The sequence below is a fragment of the Giraffa tippelskirchi genome, chromosome 7 (assembly GCF_054371585.1).
Source record: "Giraffa tippelskirchi isolate mGirTip1 chromosome 7, T2T-mGirTip1v1.2.pri, whole genome shotgun sequence".
Classification (NCBI taxonomy): Eukaryota; Metazoa; Chordata; class Mammalia; order Artiodactyla; family Giraffidae; genus Giraffa; species Giraffa tippelskirchi.
In genome coordinates this window covers 134,429,612-134,453,667 of record NC_137281.1, presented here as the reverse complement: position 1 = coordinate 134,453,667, position 24,056 = coordinate 134,429,612, and the positions used below count along the sequence as shown (strand labels likewise).

The 24,056-nt window shown below is 35.1% G+C and overlaps 1 protein-coding gene and 1 long non-coding RNA gene across 6 annotated transcripts in view; one reads left to right on the top strand and one right to left on the bottom strand.

Annotated features, from left to right (window-relative positions):
* HIF1A (hypoxia inducible factor 1 subunit alpha) overlaps nucleotides 1-24,056 on the bottom strand; it is a 44,323-nt gene that overhangs the window by 2,812 nt on the left and 17,455 nt on the right. For 2 of the 5 annotated variants that reach the window (XR_014059393.1, XM_081509810.1), the window contains exons 2-12: nucleotides 19,550-19,740; nucleotides 18,920-19,065; nucleotides 18,748-18,832; nucleotides 13,930-14,042; nucleotides 13,169-13,371; nucleotides 8,548-8,654; nucleotides 7,262-7,409; nucleotides 5,521-5,741; nucleotides 4,649-4,935; nucleotides 3,147-3,269; nucleotides 2,510-2,934 (exon numbers count right to left, since the gene is read on the bottom strand). Coding sequence is in view for 4 of the 5 variants with exons in the window: in XM_081509810.1 (XP_081365936.1) it covers nucleotides 2,510-2,934; nucleotides 3,147-3,269; nucleotides 4,649-4,935; nucleotides 5,521-5,741; nucleotides 7,262-7,409; nucleotides 8,548-8,654; nucleotides 13,169-13,371; nucleotides 13,930-14,042; nucleotides 18,748-18,832; nucleotides 18,920-19,065; nucleotides 19,550-19,740 (2,049 nt within the window). In the remaining variant the exon portion in view is untranslated. Of the gene's footprint in view, nucleotides 1-2,509; nucleotides 2,935-3,146; nucleotides 3,270-4,648; nucleotides 4,936-5,520; nucleotides 5,742-7,261; nucleotides 7,410-8,547; nucleotides 8,655-13,168; nucleotides 13,372-13,929; nucleotides 14,043-18,747; nucleotides 18,833-18,919; nucleotides 19,066-19,549; nucleotides 19,741-21,066; nucleotides 21,198-22,298; nucleotides 22,395-24,056 lie in introns of all 5 variants that reach the window. The other 3 variants (XM_081509809.1, XM_081509808.1, XM_081509811.1) reach the window with 3 other exon arrangements.
* Nucleotides 200-23,361, top strand: LOC145513444 (uncharacterized). The gene is made up of 2 exons (XR_014059400.1): nucleotides 200-529; nucleotides 21,752-23,361. It is a non-coding gene; the product is annotated as an uncharacterized LOC145513444 (long non-coding RNA).

The window sequence follows — 24,056 nt, the reverse complement described above, 5'->3', positions numbered from 1 at the left end:
AACAGAACTAAATTGATGTTAAAGAGTTGAATATTGGCCTTTCATTCCATCTAATACATACATATTCTTGGGACTACTGTAATACAAGATCAGCTTCACATTCGAATAATGCTTTCACCGTTTATAAAACATTGCATCTTCATTAGTTCATTTTAGCTTTGCTCTAGTCCCCAAGATAATACACATATATAATACATATTTTATAAATGAAAAAATTGAGGCCTGTTAGGTAACTTGCTCTGTTTCTAATTAGCTGCAAGTATGGAAATACACTGTAGGTCTCCTAATACCCACTCTCCTTCCCAGCGATCTTCCCACTAAGCTGTTTTACCCTCAGTATTGACCTGGTTATCAAACTTGAACTATCTGCATCTAAAATTAATAGTAAACAGTAAAGAACTGTTTTATGTGTCAAGTACATCGATTCTGTTATATGTTTTATCTTTTCAAGAACCAGCTCCCTACCCCGAACCCCAACATAATGATAACAGATCCTTGCTCTGTTCATCTAGTTGAGAATGGCGTACGGGTAAGTGAGGCACTACTCTAACTGCTCTCCTACATGCAGTCTTGTTTTGTATTTTTAAAAAATTCTATAGAACCTTCAATATATAGACAGACTGAGTTATCCTTAATAAAGATAACATGTATATAAAAAATTAAAATATGCCTATCATGTAAATATCATCTTAGTAGTAGTACTTTTAATAGTTTATTTTCAATCTTTAAAACTTCAAGTTGTCTGGTTTAATACAGCACTTTGATTTTTTCAAATTACCACGAGAAGTAGTAAAGAAACAGCCTCCATATAGTTCTGAAAGGTAAATTCATTTCTTAAAGTGTTTAGTGCATACTGTATTGGAACTAATGGAAAAAAAAATTGTTAATTTGACTAGATGTTTGTTGGACTTTGGTTTTGATAAGTACATACTTATTTAGAAAACTGAAAAATCTCATCTCTGTAACTATAAATTACAGATCATTGCTAATTCTGTTGCTAAGTTCATTCTTTTCTTCATCCAATAACCATTTATAAAGCAAGTACTCCATGTTAGGTACTGAGTTAAATATTAGTAACACTGTCATTGCCCAGAGAATCTCCAACGTTGGTTGGTGATACAGTAAAAAAGTAATGTAGAATACTTCTTTGTTAATTCAAAGCTGCAAGATCTTTTCCAAGTTCCGGGAAAAGGTCTCTACTAGCATTCTATGTCAAAGTAGTGATGCAGGGCAGGAGAAAAAGCAGTAAGCTCTGGCTATGGCAGTGCTTTTTCCTATTGCTATTAATATCTCAGTCTAGGCACTGTGGAGAAGGAATCCTTTCTGTCCCCCACTGACTCATTTTCTCTGACTACAGCCTCAAGTTTAAAATACATCAAATCCTATTGCAAATCATACACCAAAATTATAACTTAAAATTTGGGTGGTGTCCATATGTTTGCTCAAATTAACTCCATAGAAGCAATGTCATAAAACATGCTTAGATTCCTATTGTAGCTCTTAAAAACCTATTTTAATACTTAGGGACTTCCCTGGTGGTCTAAGAGTTAAGACTCTGCACACCCAATGGATGTATTTATCAATATATCATTTCTAACTCTATGGGTTTGATCTCTAGGTCCCACATGCTGCAACCAAGGCCTAGTACAAACTACCCTCCAAAAAACCAACCTATTTAATCTGTGATATAGCTGGTGTTCTATAAATAAAAAGGAAAAACAAAAAGCAATAGTTATAATATGGTTATATATAACTACATAGTTATCTATCTTCTATATATATATATATATAAATATAGCTGTTAACTATACATCCAAAATTTTTAAATGCTTATTAAGTATCTGTATTGAATGCTGAGGACTGAAGACCATCAAGTTCAATTTGGAATGGAGAATTATTAATACCCTTAAGTTGGAATGGCTTCCCTGGTGGCTCAGATGGTAAAGAATCTGCCTGCAATGCAGGAGACCCGGGTTTGGTCCCTGGGTTGGGAGATCCCCTGGAGAAAGAAATGGCTATCCACTTTAGTATTCTTGTCTGGAGAATTCCATGGACAGAGGAGCCTGGAGGGCTCCAGTCCATGGGGTTGGAAAGAGTTGAATACAACTAGGCAACTAACACACACACTTAGGTTGGGACAGCTTTTTTTCAGGTAAGCTTAAAAAGAGCTCAGAGAGGATAGTTAACTAGTCTGATTTAAGCAATTACAAGAAACTGGGCCAGTTTTTGTACATTTCTAGAACTTACTGGCTGGATTTTATTTTTAGAGGTATTAGAAGACCCTCCTACTCCTACATTTAGATAAGTGATATGACTATAAAGTAATACACAAGCTAATTTAGAAACAGCTTTTTGAGTGCTTGTTTTAAGTTCAGAATTCATATGTCAATTTTATGTTCATTCAAGTATAAATATGAAAACGTTTGCTATGTTTAAAAATAATTTACCATCATACACATTTCCTTAAGAATAATGACCAAACTATAAGTTTAATGTTACATATAAATACCTTTGACTCAAAGCGACAGATAACACATTAGGGCTTCTTGGATGAGATTTTTCTGTCTGTTCTATGACTCCTTTTCCTGCTCTGTTGGGTGAGGCTGTCCGACTTCCAGTATCACTATATGGTGACGTTGTGGCACAAGGAGGTTCTTTAGGTACGTGGGGAGGAGATGGAAATGCAATCAGTATTTTAATGTCTTCCATACCATCTTTTGTCACTGTTTTCAATTCATCATTGGTGGCTGTGGTAGTGGCAGTGGCTATAGGAGGTTCTTGCATTTGAGTGGGCTGGAATACTGTATTTGTGCTTGCACCTTGAGGACTTGTAGAACTGTTTTCCAGTGGTGACAACTGATCGAAGGAACGTAACTGGAAGTCATCATCCATTGGGATATAAGGAGCTAACATCTCCAAGTCTAAATCAGTGTCCTTTAAAACAAAGAACCAATTAGAAATTCTGGAAATGAAAAGGTCACATAGTGAAATAAAAGATGGAAAAAAATAAATAAATAAAACAAGATACATGAGTTTTTACAATGGCTATACCTTATGAAGCAAAAACAAGTTAAACCCACAGCCGCTTGAGAATAAAAATTAATAAATTTTAATAGAAAATGTATATAATAAACAAGTTTATATACCTGAGTGGAAAATGGATTCTTTGCTTCTGTATCTTCAGCAAAAAGTTTCTCTACCAATTCCAACTTGAATTCATTGACCATATCACTATCCACATCAAAACAATATTCACTGGGACTGTTAGGCTGTAAAAAGAATTAATATATCTTACTTTTCTCTGAGGAACCTTGCATAAATGTTTTGCTAGTTGTTAGAATTTACAAACCTGAGCTCAGAGAATACACAACAGAACTCCTCTCTTCTATCAAATTATCTAACTAGTGAGAAATTAAATTTTTGAACTTATAATTTTGTCAGTATATCCATTTCTAACTGTATATAACATCACTTATAAAATTAAAAGATGTGTTTATCTGCTTATTCTAAAGAATAAAACTCACCCACTAGTTCAACTCCCAATGGTACCTAGCTGGCCAATAACTAGATGATACACTCACGAATCGAACTGTGTACTGAGGCCACGTTGCTATAGTGATCTACCGAAAAACTGCACAGCAACTCTGGGGGGTGGGGCAGGGACAGGGCTGCAGACTGACGTCCTTTACTTGTATTCACCTTAATGAATGTAGTACTAGTTTAGTTTTCAGCAAGAAGTCTAACCAAAAAAGGATAGCTGTATATTCTAAGCATAAACTTTTGCCTTCGTCATCTTAACATTTTTGTTAGATTTACTCTGGTTGGATTAGAAACAAAATGATTCAAACATTTTTGTGCTAGACAAAACTGAGCCCCCAGAGAATAGATATATTCTCTAGGAGACTATGACATGTCAGATCTCCTACTTTTAGCTTGCCAGTTTGAATCAGTAAATATTTAATGTAAAATAATGTATCACTTTTTAAGGCTTACTTGAGCCTCATTTATCAACTCGTAATACTCAAATAAGAGCTTCCCTGTCCTTGAGCATGTTTTTAGACATAAGCTCTGAAATCAAGTATGTCTAGATTGGGATATAGAGCCCTATTTGATACCTTCAGTCTTGGCCCAGCTAGCCCTTAAAGATTGTTTTTATTCTGTATATGAGAAAACTAATATCAAGACAGAACTTAAATTTAATATAAAGTTTTTACTCTGGGTAAAACTTGGTATTTTCATGTAATACTTACCCAGAATATCAATATAGTGATGGAAATTGTACTAAACTGGGCAAAGCCCTTTGCTACTGGATAATTCTCCAACTCAAAGGGTAATACAAATGGGCTTGGAGCTCTCATAAGCACGCAGTATTGTCCTCTGTGGATGTCTAAATTCAAGACTTTTATTGTCCTACTGATATTAAATACACAGAGGAGCGTTTTACCTTTTGCCTTATGTTAAGGCATCTCCTTCCCACATTCCTGACTGTTTTTGGGCCTGACACATGGGACTGAGGTCTAAGTTAGGCATAGCTTTTGCAGTAATTTTAAAAGCGCTAAAAGTCACACAAACAAAACTATGACATGTGGTTCTCCCCAAACATGAAAATCTGTAAGTTACCCTTTTCTAATTGTATTATGACACCTACCTCAGGTGAACTTTGTCTGGTGCTTCCGTCAGAAGGACTAGCTGGCTGATCCTGAATCTGGGGCATGGTAAAAGAAAGTTCCAGTGACTCTGGATTTGGTTCTAACTTTAATGCAACTTCTTGGTTGAGTGCAGGGTCAGCACTACTTCTAAGTGGCTTTGGAGTTTCAGAGGCAGGTAATGGAGACATTGCCAAATTTATATTCTGCAATTTCTCATTAGATGAGGGGAGCATTACATCATTATACAATGGAACTTCTTCAAGTTGTTGGTCATCAGTCTCTGTGTCTGCAGAGGAAAAATCAATTTAAAGGTTACCTAGATTTTAACATATACAGAAATTTATGTCCCCTCTTAAAAAAGATTTGTCTAATTGACTTAAGTAACAAAAATGTTACCAAATTTTAATCTAAAAGTCTTCAGATACTATAGTATAACTGTAAGCCCGAGTTATCTTACCAATCCACTATTGACAACTTGTGTAATCTATATAGCATAAAAACCCCTGCATTCCAACCTTCTCATACCGTTTATTCATTAAAGTTTTACCTAGTTGAAATTAGTTTTCTTTTTCAATATCTGATATTATGGTATGACTCCTTATTTATTCTTTAGCTCAACTTATGGCTACTGCAATATAACTGCTAACTTGTGAAGAAAACATGACAGTAGGATACAGAAATAGCAGAGTAGCTGAGAATAATTAAAAGTGGGAAGAAGAAATACCCTAAAAACACTATGAAGCACAATTTCCAACAATGTGACAAAAGCAGGAATGCTAAGGAATTACAGGGCCAAAGGCCACAATGTCCAAATGATTATCAGCAAAAAATGTTAAAGTTTAGGCAACTAACAAAGTAACTAAAGACCCACCATTGCTGCCAAAATCTAAAGATATGATTGTGTCTCCAGCAGCTGGGGCCAGCAAAGTTAAAGCATCAGGCTCCTTCTTAAGTTTATCAAAGAGACTGCTTGTATCTTCTGATTCAACTTTGGTGAATAGCTGAGTCATTTTCATGTCTGAAGATTCAACTGGTTTGAGGACACATTCTGTTTGTTGAAGGGAGAAAATCAAGTCGTGCTGAATAATACCACTGTCAAAAAAGAGAGATTAGTAATTCTTAAATGAACACTTGACACAATGTTGGAGAAGGACTCTGAAAAGTCTCTCAAAAAAATTCAAAATTCTGCTTTATGGAATGATGCCTTAAAACATCTCTCATGCCTACCTGGTCATGTTCAGGATTTAAAATCCCAATATGAAATAAAGACCTATTAAAATTCACAATACAAGGTAATTCAAATACTTGATTAATTTCAATTAAGAAACTTCAGCTATCCCTTTGAGAAGATTGGTGGTGACAAAGAAATGTAATAGTCGAGCACATGTGGGACAATAAACAGATCTTTTGTGCCCACATGGAATGAAATTAACACAGAACTCTTGGACACTAATATATGAAGCATGATCTAAGGATGGTCCTAGAATATTAAGATATAAAGATAAATGATGAAGGTCCTTCTCAGAGGGGCACTGTTTTTCCCTTGGTAGTAAGAAAATGACCTGTGATACCACCTACAGGATAAGAGTTGAAGAGGGACGATGAACAACACCTCCATCTTCATGTTTCACTTAATTTTGTTGTCGTTTAGTTGCTAAGTCATGTCCGACCCTTTTGCAACCCAATGGACTGTAGTCCACAAGGCTCCTCTATCCGTGGGATTTCCCAGAAAAGAATCCTGGAGTGGACTGCCATTTCCTTTTCCAGGGGATGTTCCTGACCCAGGGATCAAACCAGGGTCTCCTGCATTGGCAAGCAGATTATTTACCACTGAGCCACTGCTGCTTTAATCAACAAACTTAAGTGTTTACTAAATGAACTGAGGATTCAAAGTTCAAAATATTTAACCCTTGCCTTAGGCAGTGTAAAACCCAATGTGAAAGTAGGTGTGCAAACAATTAAAATACAGTGATAACTGCTAAAATGGAGGAGGTTTGTGTCACAGAGGTCAACAAGCTGAAATTTGATAGCCATAATATTCACAAGCCAGTCCACTAAGAGAAGAGTTCATGAATACACAAGAGTCATGTGTCCCATCATACAGCCTTTTACAGTAATCTCACAAATAATGTCTTAATCCTCATTTTAACCTTTTGAGGTAAGTTTTATCATCTCTCCTAAATGGATGAAATTCAGAGAAATGAGATTTCCCCAAGTCATGGAGCTAATGATGCACAAAGCTATGACACAAACCTAACTATTCCAGGGCCAGAATTCTTTTTACAAAAATAATATAGTTGCCTTGAGATAGTTTATGATGATAGCTGTATGACTAGAACAAACTAATCCATCAGAGATGTGGTATTTTTTCAAGGTCTTTTTTCAAATGGGAGCAAAAAGGATGGGGATGACTAGCTACTGATGGTAATTAGTGGAATCAGTGAAATCAGTTTCTAGCTGGCCTAGAAACTCAGGTCACAATACTGAAAACCATAATTGGGTAGAAATGTGAAAATACAATTCAGTTATCATTTATAATCTTTTCTATAAATGAAAAGAGTATTCAAAGACTTACTACTTGCTGTCCCCAAACATTTATTTTCCAAGCTTACCTCACAACATAATTTACACATACAATGCACTGGGGCTGAGAGTTCTTAGTGTTATATATGACAGTTGCTTGAGTTTCAATCCAGACATATCCACCTCTTTTGGCAAGCATTCTGTACTGTCCTGTTGTGACTTGTCCTTTAGTAAACACTAGGAGTGAAAAGGAAAAAAGTGTCATGTAGAGAAAATAACTTCAAATTTTCAATTGAATGAATAAATGCAGAATGTTGATCATTGTTTTAGAAAAAAGGAGACATGTTTAATCAGTTGTAACTGTTTAAATTAAGAGACAGTGAAAACACCCCAGGATAGCTGAAAAAGTACGTATTCCATTCTTCTAATCCCCCAAATAAACTCCTTTCTTGCCAACCTTCACTTTAAATAAGATGAAAGCCAGGAATAAGGGACAGCAGTGACTAAAACTCCTTTAACAACTTACATGTTGAACATATCAAAAATATTAAAGAATGAATAACTCTAATTCTACTGAGAACATTCAAGAAAGTGGCACTGCTACCAGTTCCTTAAATTCCTGCTATAGTTTCCAGAGAAGCAAAGATACTTCAAATAGTTGTGCTAGCATATTTGAATTTCAATTGGTATCATGCTCAAGTCTTCTGGCAATGTAGGCAATCTTAATTATTGATTTGGAAGAAAGTACTAGATAAACATGATGATATTATCATGAGTATTGAGACCCTGACTGCAGACTTAGGCCCATTCTATAGTTCAAGGCTAATCATGCTAACTCAGTGACATTCAGGCATCTCCAATCACATTGGGAAGTCATGTTTAGGGACAGATTAAACAGGCAAGTGAGAAATTCCAAAGTTTTACTTATCATGCGATCCTCAAATAACATTCATATGAGTAAAATTGAGAATTACATCTTATGTCAAGGATACTTATTTCTACTAACTGCATGATATTGATCATATTCACATTCATTGATCTGCTGAACAGTTTACTTTCTGAGTGCCTTCTTTGTGTTAACTGTTCTGAATACTTAGGCATGAGTTCTGAGTTATGAAAATGATGCTATAATATTCTGTATTTTTTTGTCTTTGTAAAATGCCAGGGTAGTTTTATGTATTATCAAATGATTCTGCTTTAACTGGTATTAGTTATAACAAATATGAAACAAAGATTTAATGATCTAGATCACTTAAGAAGAGGTTTATTCAAATGTTTGGTCTAGGAAGATTTGGTTAACTTTAACCAAAAAGTCAGATATACAACCAAACAGTAGAAATTGCAACAGTTAAATAATTAGAATGTCTATACTTACTATCATGATGAGTTTTGGTCAGATGATCAGAGTCCAAGGCATGATAATATTCATAAATTGAGCGGCCCAAAAGTTCTTCTGGCTCATATCCCATCAATTCTGTAATTCTGTTAAGTAAAAAATATAAGTAAGAATAAAAATTACATAAACTAACTAATGAATAAAATTTTGCTCCTTCAGAGTATCTGATATGCATTAATCTTATGGACAATTGAATTTTCAAAAATAAAGAGCATTCTTCTTTGTTTAAATAAACTTTTACCTCACCTTCAGTAACTCTACAGATACTAAATGCAGCACCATGCATTCCTTTAAGCTCCAAGGGTTCCCTGCTGCTTAACCCTTGTATCTCCTTCACCCAAACTTGTTACCTACTTTTATCATATTTTATTGTACATACTTTTGGTAATAAGACAGTTAATTAATATAATAAATAGTTATGAAAGATTGCTAAATTAAATGATAAAAGCTTCAAAGGCAGTTAATGATATTTAATTTAAAATATAGACTAAACCCGTAACATTATTTTTACCATAAAACCAGATTCTTTTTGTGTGTGTATGTATAAAATCAGATTCTTTATGTGACAGTTCTCTCTAGGCAAGGCTTCACACTTTGGGGGATCAATATCTATGATAAAATTTTAATATGGGAACTAAATATATTCTTATTATGTTGGTTTGGGAAAATGCCCTTGTACTTAGTTTTTGAAATCACAAAAAAATTTTAGAAATTCATTTTAGATGAAACAGTGATATCAAACTGAAAAGGAACTAGAAAGTAATTCAGTTACCCATTCTGTTCCTTAGCAGTTCAGTTAGGACACAAACTATATTTTATGCATCTCTCTAACCACAGTCTGAAATGGAACCCATTTCATGAGAATTAGAAAGCTGTCTTCTTAGTATCATGCTAACAGAAATACTCTCTCTCCTGGAAGCAAAAGATGAGTTGAGTTCTTTTGATTCCTCAGGCTTTAGAATTCAAAGGACTTTCTAACTGAGGTTCAAGCAAAAGTTATGTAATATACTGTATACAAAAATATAAAAAACCAACTCTAGAAAACACACAGGGAAGGTATCTTTATCCTAAAAAATGTATAAAAGTAATACTGTTTGTTGTCACACCTTAAGGAAAGATCTGCCACAGTTTATTCCAAAATAAATAAATAGATAAATAGCTGATTTATAAAAAAAAACACAAAAACTAAACCTTGGACTGCAAGGAGATCCAACCAGTCTATCCTAAAGATCAGTCCTGAATATTCATAGGAAGGAATGATGCTGAAGCTGAAACTCCCAATACTTTGGCCACCTGATGCGAAGAGCTAACTCATTTGAAAAGACCCTGATGCTGGGAAAGATTGAAGGCAGGAGGAGAAGGGGATGACAGAGGATGAGATGGCTGGATGGCATCACCGACTCAATGGACACGAGTTTGAGTAAACTCCAGGAGTTCGCGATGGACAGGGAGGCCTGGTGTGCTGCAGTCCATGGGGTTGCAAGGAGTCGGGCACGATTGAACAACTGAACTGAACCCAAACTAAGCCAAAATCCAAAACTGTTTACTAAGGGCTATCTCTAAACACGGAGACCCAGGTTTGATCCTTGGGTTGGGAAGATCCCCTGGAGAAGGAAATGGCAACCCACTCTGGTACCCTTGCCTGGAAAATCCCATGGACAGAGGAGCCTGGTAGGCTACAGTCCATGGGGTCGCAAAGAGTCGGACACGACTGAGCAACTTCACTTTCTCTAAACACATCAACACTAGGTGGCAGCACTACAAGGAAACCTTAAAAAAAAAAATCACAACAGTCCTAATTATGCTTTAAAAGTGAAGTCGCTAGGGTGTGTCCTACTCTTTGCGACCCTGTGGACTGTAGCCTACCAGGCTCCTCTGTCCATGGGATTTTCCAGGCAAGAGTTCTGGAGTGGGTTGCCATTTCCTTCTCCAGGGGATCTTCCTGACCCAGGGATTGAACCCAGGTCTCCCACATTGCTGGCAGACGCTTTACCATCTGCGCCACCAATATAATCTTAATTGGTCTTATATGGGTTATATATATATATATATTTTTTTTTGGTCTTATATGTTCCATTTTTTTATTTTTATTTTTTGTTTCACATGATAATTTACATGCTTCAATGTCATTCTCCCATATCATCCCGCCCTCGCCCTTTCCCATAGAGTCCAAAATACAGTTCTATACATCTGTGTCTCTTTTGCTGTCTCACATACAGGGTTATCTTTACCGGTTTACTAAATTCCATATATATGTGTTAGTATAAATTTTTTTCATTATTTAAACCTTTATATTCTCATATGTGCCTGGCATTGTTCTAGATGTGAAAATGCAAAGGCAAAAACTCAACCTATGGTAAATTTTCTGGTGCACTTAACCATACCACTTAAGAAATTATGTGGCAGGTGCAGTGACAGTAACACTGCAGGAATCAGAGGAACCACCCCTGTCCATGATAAGGAATCATGGGGATGAGGGACAGCTTCTTATAGGAAACTTATGAGTTGAGTATAGAAGAGAGTCAAAGAGAGAGTAAATTATTTGGGGAAGAAAGTACACTAAAAGCAAAGACAGAGACGAGAAAATGCTTGACATTGTACAGGAAGGCTAGTGGGGAGGTGAGGCTGGAGAAGTAGGCAGGAGAATCAGATTAATGAGAGCTTTTGTATATCATGTTAAGGAGCTTTGATTTAATCAGATGTCAATCAGTGCTTCTCAATCTGAGTTGAGGTACCTGTATCACTAAGGGACAAAGGATGTCAAAATATAACAACATGGTTTCCTGGAAGGTCAATTTTATTCATATTTGAGGGAGAAAGGTAAAGTTAATTTAATGTTAGCTTTTTATACCAAATGGGGGAGGAGTGATCAAGAAAATTTAACCAAAAAGTGTTTTTAATGGACTATAAACCTGTAATCTAAAGCAACTATGCAGTACACAATTCATTTGTTCTAAGTATCATGGGGCAGGAACTATTTAATATTAAACTTCATTTCTACTGCAGTACATTATTGTGCCACAAACATAGTAGCTACTCAAATGTTTGAATGATTACAAGTGGAAATTAGTACAATAAATAATAGTCATTTGTGGGATATTTAGGATATTAAGAAGTCTGATATGTCAGAATTCCTCAATACTGAGCAAAATTTTTTCCACATGTTGGTTCTTAATGGGTATAGCTGTGAGAAGTTCTAGAAAGAGTAACCAGAAAACATCTATCTCCTGGTCAGACTCAAAATCTTACTTGGTTGGTCTCTAAGCAGGCTGCTCTTAGCTCTCTATCACGACCATTTTGCTAACTTTCTGATATAACCAGAAGGACAATGTCACTCCCTTTCATTATCATTCTAACTCCATCACTTTCCTTTCTTCCCAACCCACCCTTATACTTAATATGTTGAGTTCAAAAACATAAAAAATAGTTCCTAAAGGATGGGCATATCTATTCTATCATGCATTGATATAAATACTGGCACCAAACAGCATAAAATATTTCTTAGCATTTCTGTCTTCATTCTTCTTAAAGTTAACCCCAGTGGTGAAGCAGTCACTACGTGTACTAGGCACTCAACAAACTCTTATAATCCTTACCACAGCCTTTTGAAGCATGGCCCTTATTTAACAGATAAGGAAGATAAGATTTAGAACAGCTAAGTTCTAACACCCAGGCCACACTATAAGTACTAGGACTACAAGCCAGGATTTAATCAAGAATTATGTGATTCCAAAGACAGTGTGCTCTGTCCCATTTTTCCGTCCAGTAGGATAGGGCTTACAATCAATTTTCTCGTACAATGTTCAATTTTAAGATAATACAAATACATGTATTATACTGTGACAAACTGATGCTCAAAGGAAAGTAGAAATGTGTCTAAGATCATCCGGATAGAGGCAGCAAAGTCAGCATTTAGTAGTCTGGTTACAAAATCTATGCCTTCAGCCACTATGTTAAATAGTTTTACAGTAAAAAATGGGACAAGCAAGCAAATAATTACAAAACAGAAAAAAGGCTACGACAGACCACATATAAGAACAGTAGTTTTTTAAAGAAACAAGGAAAGCTCTACAAGTAGATGAGGTAAGTGACTCTTAGAAGCTAAGTTTGTGTTTGGAGTTAAGAAAACTATCACTGTACTAAGACAACAAAATAGCATGTGGAGTTCTCTGGAAGTAGGGTATTAAGGGCCACATCAGAAGGGTCTTCCCATCCTCCTGATTAATCTGGGAAAACCAGGAACTTCCATGGTGGTCCAATGGTAAAGAATTCACCATCCAAAGTGGGGGACACAGGTTTGATCCCTGGACATCCCACATGCCGCAGGGCAACTAAGCCTGCACACCACAACTAGAGAAGGCCGTGCACCACAACAAAGGCCTAGCACAGTGAAAGATAAAAGTCTCCTCAAAAAAAAAAATTGGGGGGAGAAGTCAGCAGGGGCCAGATCATAAATATCTTTCCTTGCCATGCTAAGAAGTTTAGATTTATTAGAGAGGTCTATTTTTCTTTCAGCTTTCAGTCTTATCTATAGTCAATAGTTAAAACAATTCTGAGGACTAAATTAAAAATTTCAAGTTATATTTTATATTTCAATTACCTTTCATCACAATAAGAAAATTTCATATCCAGACTGTGACGACTGAGAAAAGTCTTGCTGTCTAAAGGAATTTCAATATTTGATGGATGAGGAATGGGTTCACAAATCAGCACCAAGCATGTCATTGGTGGTTTCTTATACCCACACTGAGACTGGTTACTGTTGGTATCGTATACATGAATATGGCCTGTGCAGTGAAGTACCTGAGTATGAAGAAACACAAAGCAGTTTTTTAAAAAACTTACGCTTGTAAAAAAACAAAATGCAGAGACAAGTTGAGTCTGACATGGCAAGTAAGCTTTGATAAAATTTACTATCATTAGTAGATCACTATATTTTTGAAAATCAGTGTTTTCTCTACACTACCACCCATGACCTATTCTTCAGGTACCGTAAGATTAGTCTTTGAAAAAATTTCCCTTTGTACAAATCTGAGCTTGTTTTTCATTTATCTGGCCACTATACCTGGTTGATGGTTATTTCTTGCTCTGATGACGATGTTTCAAAACTGAGCAAAGAAATGATACAACAATGAATAAAATATTAATGTGTATCAAGATTCAAACACTGGGTGATTGGCAAAGCCAACAGTGCACATAAGTTCATGCCTCTTAACTGACGAATTACTAAACTTTTTTGGATATCAAATCTATAAACAGTAAGTTTTCCTCACAGTTCTAATGCTGTCTTAATACTAGTAATGTCAAGATGCATTAATTGATCTGAAATCAGCTGCATTTACAGATCATTTTTATACTTACTTTCCATGTTGCAGATTTTATGTTCATAGTTCTCCCCCGGCTAGTTAGGGTACACTTCATTCTGAGAAAAAAGCTCCGCTGTGTATTTTGCTCTTTACCCTTTTTTACAAGGCCTAATGAAAACATGAAATAAAATTTAAAAACATAATTAAATACACAAATTTGTTACAGCAGAAGTAGCACAGTGCCCAGTACCTAGGTGCTGTTCAATGAAAAGTCTTAATATGAGAACAATGCTTCACACCTGCTTTGCTCACTCCAATACATCCAAGGGATTTAATACACTTGTAGTAAGTAACGGGTTCACAGTAGCAGTGATTCCCTGAGATGGTGAGATGAGAATAACACTTAATCATTTCACATTCAAGCCAGTAGAGTTGGTCAGATTACAAAGAAATATAAACAGGGTATGAATTTGCTCCCTAACTGTGTTATCAGTGTATAAAGCACCCCCCCCAAAAAAAGAACTTAAGCAAACTCCTCCAAGCTTTTACTAGATGTGTTAGCTCAATTTATAACAAACATTCTGTATATGTATAGAACTTTTAAAATAGAAAATTTCTTGTTAATACCAAATAACATTTTTATATATCTGATTTTTCTAAAATCTTCCTGTAAAACAAGGAGGAAATTATCTCTACTTTGTTACTAGGGGAAAAAAAAAAACATACTGAATGACTTTTCAAAGCAAAGCTAGAATTAAACAACCTGAAGTGTGTTTACTCCCATTCTAAGCCTCAATAACTAATAAAATGAGATTACACTCAACTAACAAAGAGCAACTTGATTTCTTCTCTTCATTGATCAGTCTGATTCAAGCCAAATACTTCATTCAAGTATTCATTATTCAGGATCTGGACTGGATATTTCAGGCAATACAAAGATGAACAAGACACAATGCCTGTCCTGAAGAAGTTAAAAATTGAGTAGATGTAGTGAGGTCAGTGACAACACAATGTAAAGTAAATGCTCAAGACTTACAAGAACACTTTAAAGAAGTACAAAGAGAGATCAGCAGATAACTTTAAGTCAAGGGGAAATCAAAAAGTCCTTCTCAGAAAAAGAGACATTAGAATTTCAGTAAGTAGAGATGAGTAACAACAACATTTGGGCAGAAGGAAGAGTAAAAAACATAGAGGTGAGAAAAAACGTCACACATTTGGGGAACAGTGTGCATAATTCAGTTTGAGCGCATAATTCAGTTTGACTCTAATATAAAGTACATTCAGGAGAGTAATCAAAGTTAGAAGGGATGGTTAGGGCTGTAACTAGAGAGGGCCATCCTGCCACAGTGAAATCAGTCTTAAATATACAAATGCAGCTTCCAAAAAATTTTGAGTTGGGAAGCACAATAGCAACCTAAGGAACATTAATATAGCAGCAATATATATGTGTTAGAATATAATGATGGTAATGAGGGGTTGAGCAGCAGCCAGTAGAAGTGAAAAAAAGGGTGACAAAAGACAAATGAAGAGGTAGAATCTATAAAAACTTAGAAGATTAATGGAAATAAGGGAAAAGAGAACTTTTAAAAAAGGATCTGGAGATTTTAAGGCTAGTATATTGAAAGTGTCAAGTCAAAAAGAATACATTTAAATTCAGGCTTGCATATCTAGAAATACTGGACTCTTGAGAAAGAAGAGTTCTAGTTCATACTCAGAACTATGGAACACAGGCAAGTTGGGACAGTCTTGGTGCTGATACAAGTTATTCAGGTTTACTTAAATAGGACTGAATTTGCCCTCCCTAGAAGCAATTGAAAGTGGATTTTAAAAAGATGCAACAAGAACCATAATGGCCTTGGTGATGGTATAGGAGTGTGTGTAGGGGGTGGGGGTTGGGGGGTCCTTGTGGTAGCAGCAGAGATCCACATGTAAAGTCTCTGAGGTATTTTCAGTCCTTCATAATCTAAACTTGAAATAGACTGCCCGTTGGAAACCTAAAGCCTTTGAACTGGGACATGAAGATAAATTTAACACTAAGGTAAGTGAAAAGTAGTAGCATTTTCTTAATAAAAAAAAATTTTAAACAACTAAGTTTACAGCTCTATAAAAATAAACACTTTATAATAATTTAATGAACTCTAAATTCTATTTTTTAGAATTCAAATGAAATAGGACTATGCTGTATAAACATACCATAGGCTCTTAGTGTACCATTAAAATGCACTGTACTGAAGCAGCCCTACTTTGCTAAAAGTAAAAATCTGCATTTTTGTTTCCCAACAAAATATCAGAAATTCACTAACCACCATTAGGAATTATTTTTTTAAGTTCATAATTAAATCACAAATCTATTACAATAAGAGTGGTACATGTGTTTTAACAAAAGCATTTGGTTAAAAACATAAATCTAAGCTCTAATAAGTAGACTAGATCTGATTTAGAATAATGCATTAGCATCATCACCAAACCAAAACAAGACTCCCAAATATCTATGCATCTATATAGTCTAGACCAAGGGAAGCACTGAGCTGCCAATACAAACGTCAAAGTATAGACACCAGAAGTTATATATTAAACTCATCAAGAGTCCACTTAGGTCCTTGCTCAGAGTATATTTACTCCTCCTTTACACAGAATTCTAAAAAGTATGCATTTGCTTTTCCAAGTTCACAGTAAACACACAACATGAAATTAAAAAACATAAGTGGGCTCCAAGGTAAGAAATGGCAGTAGGAATGTATTGAGAGTTGGTGAACATGGAAAGAGCTCTAAAGTACTAAGGAGTATGGACTTAAACCACTCTACCTTAGTTTAACCCTCACTGCGCTAACCAAATAATCTTCGGCAAGTTACTCAGTAACTCTAACTCAGTTTCCTCAGTAGAATAGAAATTGTAACTTCATAGGGTTTTTAAAAGAAGTAAAAGCACATAAAATGCAGAAAACAGTGTCCTGGCACAGATAATCTCTTAATAAAGGTTAACTATTAGTAGAAATGAGTTGAGGTTAAAACGAAAACCATAAAAAATGACTGACAAAGAATAATCAATGAGGTTTAATGTAGAAACAAACAAACATACACTTAAATGGGAGAGCTGCAAAGAACAACTGCAGAGCACAGTGACAAATTTTCAATGTGGTAACTTTGAGTCATGAAAGAAAGATCAAATTATGACCCAACTCTGCTTAAGAAGGCACAGTTATGAAAAGACTTTATTTGTTGAGATTTATAATGCACAAAGTACTTTTTTCCCAAATCTTGGAACATCTGATTATTTTTAACAATTCATTCCTAAAAGTTAAAGGTCCTAGTAGGTCTTTTTAAAGAGATGGGAATACCAGACCATCTTACCTGTCTCCTGAGAAACCTGTATGCAGATCAAGAAGCAAGTTAGAACCTTACATGGAAGAGCTGACAGATTCAAAACTGGGAAAGGAATACCTCAAGGCTGTATATTGTCACCCTATTTATTTAACTTAAATGCAGAGTACATCATGTGAAATGCCAGGCTGGATGAATCACAAACTGGAATCAAGATTGCTGGGAGAAATATGAACAACCTCAGATATGCAGATAATACCACTCTAATGGCAGAAAGTGAAGAAGAACTAAACAGTCTATTGATGAGGGTGAAAGAGGAAAATGAAAAGGCTGGCTTAAAAACTCAACATTCTAAATACTAAGATCATGGCATCCAGTCCCATCACTTCATGGCAAACAGAAGGGGAAAAGGTGGAAACAGTGACTGATTTTCTCTTCTTGGGCTGCAAAATCACTGTGGATAATAACTGCAGCCATGAAGTTAGAAGATGCCTGTTTCTTGGAAGGAAAGCTATGACAAACCTAGACAGCATATTAAGAAGCAAAGACATCACTTTGTCGACCAAAGTCCATATAGTCAAAGCTATGGTTTTTCCAGTAGTCGTGTAAAGATGTGAGAGTTGGACCATAAAGAAGGCTGAGTGCTGAAGAATTGATGCTTTTGAACTGTGGTGCTGGAGAAGATTCTTGAGAGTCTGTTGGACAGCAAGGAGGTCAAACCAGTCAATCCTAAAGGAAATCAACCCTGAATATTCACTGGAAGGACTGATGCTGAAGCTGAAGCTCCAATACTTTGGCCACCCGAGGCTAAGAGCGTATTCATTGGAAAAGACTGTGATGCTGAAAAGGATTGAAGGCAGGAGGAGGTGACAACAGAGAACAAGATGGTTGGATGGCATCACTGACTCAATGGACATGAGTTGGAGCAAACTCAGGGAGATAGTGAAAGACAGTGTGGTGTGCTGCAACCCATGGGGTCACAAAGAGTTGGACACGACTTAGCAACTCAACAACAACAACAAAAAATGCAAGGGCATCCATAATATAATACTTTGTAACTGAACTTTATAGTCTTCAATTATTATGAACAATCTGAGGGGTCAAATAAGCAGTTATGTTTTAAAATTTGGTGAACTTTTTCTTTTTCTTGAGCATTCAGAAGCTTGAACCCAAACTGGCACTTTAACTTTAATATTAAACTATGTAAAATCCTATTATTTGTATGACTGACTTCCTTGCCTTAATGTTAATATTAAATTAACTTACTTGGTCCTGATTTTTATTTATTTTTCCATTTTATTTTATCAAGTCTTATATCTCTATAATTATTTACAGAATTAGATGGGCTTTTTTCAAAACGTAGGTATTTTTATGAAATTCCTAAAAAATAGAATAACATGGATGTAACAAAGAACAGAGTAACATTTTATTAAGCATGAAATGAGGTTTTGCCTTAGGTTAGTACAATAGCAAAATTTTAAGATTAGTGATAGTATCCAATTAAGTAAAATCACCTGTCACAATAAATCAAACAAAAAACTTTTCTTCTCACCATTTCTGTGTGTAAGCATTTCTCTCATTTCCTCATGGTCACATGGATGAGTAAAATCAAACACACTGTGTCCAGTTAGTTCAAACTGTAAAAATAAAAACATTTAAAAAATTAGATCTATAACAAAATCATAAACACATACAGAACAGCTCTTAGCATGTGAGCATTTTACCTGAGTTAATCCCATGTATTTGTTCACATTATCAGAAATGTAAATCATGTCACCATCATCTGTGAGAACCATAACAAAACCATCCAAGGCTTTCAAATAAAAGCAGTTCATCTGTGCCTTCATTTCATCTTCAATATCCAAATCACCTAAAAAAGGCACAAGAATAAAAAATGGTTAAAATTTTACACTTAAATGATAGTAATATTCAGATGTTTTTATAAAAGTTTTCCCCAGATACTTTATTTAATACATGTAGCATATATTTTTTTCCATATATTTAAATATTTTCTCCTGTCATTCTTTTAATACAAAACAGTCAAGGCCAGAGACTAAATTTAGATTTGCCGGCTGCTTTTAATGATTATTTAAAGTAATGAAGCAAGGCAAACCACTGAAAAGAGAAGGGTCATTTCATTAAAAGTAAGATAGATATAGGTAGGTAGGTAAGTATGGCAAGAGAAAAAGAGGGGGAGGGAGGCCAGTATCTTAACGTTCCTGACTGAAGCTTTAAAAGCAGGTAATAAAAAGGATATCATGTAAAAGGAGAGTATGACCACCTTCTAAAAGTAATTTCCAATTACTTCTGATTTCTAATTTTTAGACCTATCATGTCCTTGTAAAACAACTCACCAGCATCCAGAAGTTTCCTCACACGCAAATAGCTGATGGTGAGCCTCATAACAGAAGCCTTATCAAGATGCGAGCTTACATTATGGGGGAGTGGCAACTGATGAGCAAGCTCATAAAAAACTTCAGACTCTTTACTTCGACGAGATCTGGCTGCATCTCTAGACTTCTCTTTTCGACGTTCAGAACTTATCCTATTTAACAAAAAAGGAGGAGGAGAGAAAAAAATTTAAATGTCAGTTTGCCTTTGCTTGAATAAAATTCATTTTACATTTTTCTGTTTACCATGAAAGGATTAGAAGATGCCATGTAATTGTATAGAGATTTATCCTACTACATAAATGTATTTTTACAAGACAGCTATACAATTTTTTGGATTACTGTAGACAAAAGGAACTCTCACAAGAAGTCCAAGATAAAGCTTTTTATCTGTCCAAACCAAGTGTTTCCTCCCTGGCACATCAAATTGGAGAGGATGTTTTTGATTTGGCCAAAACCTACAAGTAGCCTGTATATCTAAGGCTGTACTTTCACAGCCATTCACAAGTAGTCTTAACTTAGAGCTTTCTTACCCTCTCCCCTACCACATGAGCAATACAGACTATAAGCTATAGGAATTTGTATTAGCATCTATAATTAGCTACTGTTTTCAGCTTGCTTACTCCCTTAGCAGTCCCTTATCTTTACTGACACAAAAGGTACCAAATAAATGCAGGGGTATGGAAGGAAAAAAAGGATGTGGCACAATACTAAAAATTTAAGAGAACAGGCTCAGAAAGATTACTGGTGAAGATTCACGCATGTGTGCGCAGTCGTGTCCGACTCTTTGTGACCCCATGGACTGTAGCCCACCAGGTTCCTCTGACCATGGGATTTTTCCAGGCAAGAATATTGGAATGAATTGCCATTTCCTTCTCCAGGGGATCTCCCCGACCCAGGAATCGAACTTGAGTCTCCTGTATTGGCAGGTGGATTCTCTACCCCTGAGCCACCAGGGAAGCCCAAGAAAATTACTGAGGGTGTCAATATAATTATGTATCTTTAGGCAACTCTTCCAAGAATAAAACCAGTTAGAAAGATTTTTATAAGTCATCCAAGCAGAACCATCTTTCTTTGCATCACTATGTAGCATTATCTATTCCTCCTGACCCAGCTGAAAGTAGAAAAGGCTAACCTGGTTCTGGCCTTAGCTGCTTCTTTAGCATCTATTGTTTATTAAAACCTACTACATGTCAAATATTATCCTGTACTACTTCTCTCAAAACAATCTATAAATAGGTTAAATATTATCCCTATTTTACATACTAGGAATCTGGGATTCATTAGGTTAAAAATAGCCATGCTGTAGCAGACAGGATTTGAATACAGATGTTTTCTTATTTAAGTCTCTGCTCTTCCACAAGGCTTTATCTTCTTAATGCAGAATGTGGCTTCTACCTCAATAGTCAGCTGCTCTCCTATGACCCTCAACCTAATCCAATTAAGTCAATTATTTATTAAATGTTGAAAATAGCCATTACCATTTACTAAGCACTGAGCAGTATGTTAAGGATCTTGCCAGCATTATTTCAGTTAATCTTCCTTATATTCTATGAACTAAGTACATAATTGCTTCCACGTAAATCTCTTCTCCCTCCAGCCATCTGCAAAGCTACAAAGATTCAATCACAGAAGTAACATTCTCAAAAACAAGCAAGGTCCTCCCTCTCAGAGTATGCTTCTGTTAAGCTGTATAATAAAAAGTGAAATTCTAGCAGCTGTGTTGTGACAACAGTGGTGATACAGTTTTAGCACTTGCTCAAGTTTGTGTGCTTGTCTGACTTTTATACTTTCATAAGGAATGTGAACATTTGCTATTATTAGTAAGTGAACTTTGATAGAAAAAGTTCAATTCAAGCAACTAGATCAATTTAACTTGAGTATCTTGAGATTTAAGGTGAGCTATTAAAAATTATTACTACTTATAATTTGGTATTTGTGAATCAGGATTATCTCAATGCTGTAGAATTTTTTTAAAAAAACACAAAAATATATTACATGCTAAGACTAACATGAAAATCTGACAATGTCCTCACTCTAACACTTCATCTTTTAATTTGTATTAATTGTTCTCATTGACTTTAAGTAAATGTTTTAAATGTACAATAATAAAAGTTTAGCATCTCAGACACTTTCTCTCACTTCTTTTCCCTTTTGGATTGGCAGGTAAGAGGCAGCAATGGCAATGGGAAACAGATTCCTATCTGGTTCAAGTAAAATCAACAACAACAAAAGAGTGATAATCAATGATCTCATGATAAACATGGATACTGGTTCAAATGCCATAATTAGTCCAGGTAATCAGAATTTTACCAGAAACTTCCATCAGATTTACTAAGCCCTCTTTCATTTAATTACTCAACCAAATCTAAGCTACCAACAAACTACTACCCAACTGAAATACTTGGTGAAAAACAAATCCTTATATTACATATTATATGCTTTTAAAGGGCATCTGATCAAGCTAACCATCGTGATGCATTATCTCCATACCTTTAGAAATATTTGTATTATTCAGAACTTTGAAGATAATGATTGTCCAAGATTTGGCAACTAAGTTTATAAGACAAATCCATTACAAATGACAGTCTGGATAAAACATTTAAAGGACAACATATAAGCTAGTGAAGACTGTGAGAACAGGAATTTGAGTATTAGCCAAATTTTGGGGAACAAAAAAAAAGTAAGCCTTATCAAAGAAATAATATGATACCTCAAGAGTTGACAAACCTAAATTAGATGAAGAAGGTGATGAAAATCAGTATATCTTCTATTCATAATCAATCTAGACATAAACCAATCAGGAGACCTGTAATAAAGATTTAATGAAGAAATTTATCTGGTGTTCTTCACATGTGACTATAGGAGCTCTTAAAACATTTCTCAGGTTAAAGCTAAAACTTCCAAAACTCTTAATAAAAAGTTTCAGCATCTGAACTGCCCAGTTTCTTGTCTACTCACAGGAAGGCTCTTTTTATCAGGTCATAACCCACAGAATTATAGTACTATTGACCAAGAATTATTTCTGGTAGAACATGGAGTCTAGGTTCCACAAAGGTGAATCCTGTACTATTTACTTACTTATTCTTAGATGGCACAATAAAACTTTTGTAGACCAGAACAGGCAGATTTTTAGCATGCAAATAAGAGCACCATTTTTCTCTAAATTATCAATTCCATCCATGTTGTTTTTAATAAGTACAGATCAAGTAAAGTTCTGCTATTAATATGTCTGCATAAGGTGCCATTCATAATCTGACAGTCATGCTAGAAATCAGTCAAGAGTACAGTAAAAATTCTGTCTTTTGAACAGTTTGCTTACCCATTTCCATGACCATTTTAGAATCAATGCTTGAGTAAACTAGCAGTATAGCTCAGTCTTTGTGATACTTTAGCTTTCACATACTTATATTATTTCATTATTATTTAACATACTGTACTGGACAAAAAGCCAACAGTTATAGCTTCACATGATTTTGTATAGGAAATACATTTACAGCTGCTGTCTTATTCAGTTTCTTGTGTACAGAGTTCATGAATAAGCAATAGCCATTTTACAGAGAATGCCTATTATTCTTCAGATTAGTAAGAATACAAAATAATTGCATATATGTTAATTCATCTGTATTGTCTACTAATTGCGCAAGAAAGGCCTGTTGGCATTCCTAATTGTAAATATGTATGACTTTAAGAACTGAATTTAGATCATAATCATTCAAAATGTTAACAGATGATCAGACATTTCTAATAAAGTTAATGTATAAATTTCTTAAAAATCAGCTCTATTATTTGCTGCTTTAAATATTCTTCCTGACCTTGAAGGTACAAGTTGTTGTTTTGCACTTCTTCTGTAAGTATTTACATAAGACAGACATTCTGAAGTGAAATTCCATGATCTAAAGGATGTGGCATTTAAATTACCCTTTCCAAAATGGTCTGTTTCCATTTTTTTGTCTCTGCCAACCCACAAATGTGTGTATTTATTTGCCCATGTTTTCTGCAGTAATATATCAATATTATGGATCTTTTTTATCATTTTAATTTTTGCCAAGCTGATAAGTAAAATTTGTGTATCTCACTGTTGTCACTGCCCTATACTTCTTGACGTCTCCTCAAGTCAGAGGAAAGTCCAAGGAAATTTTCATTCTTTAGTTGGCATTTTGGCCTGAAGCTTTGAGTCTAAACATCTATACATGGTACATACTAGTACACATTGGTATTCTAAACATTTTTCAACTATTAACTTATTTAAATTATTATATTATCACCATATTACAGATAATGGAACGTGAACAGTTTACCCAAGTTTACGCAGTTAATAAATGGTAAGCCTGTATTCAAACAAGCAGTCTGACTCTAGAAACCATGGTATTAAATAACACTAGACTATGCTGCCTCTCAGAACTTATTTTAATTACCAAGATAAGTACTTATAAGTCCAGACCATTATTATGAAGTTCAAAATTGGTTT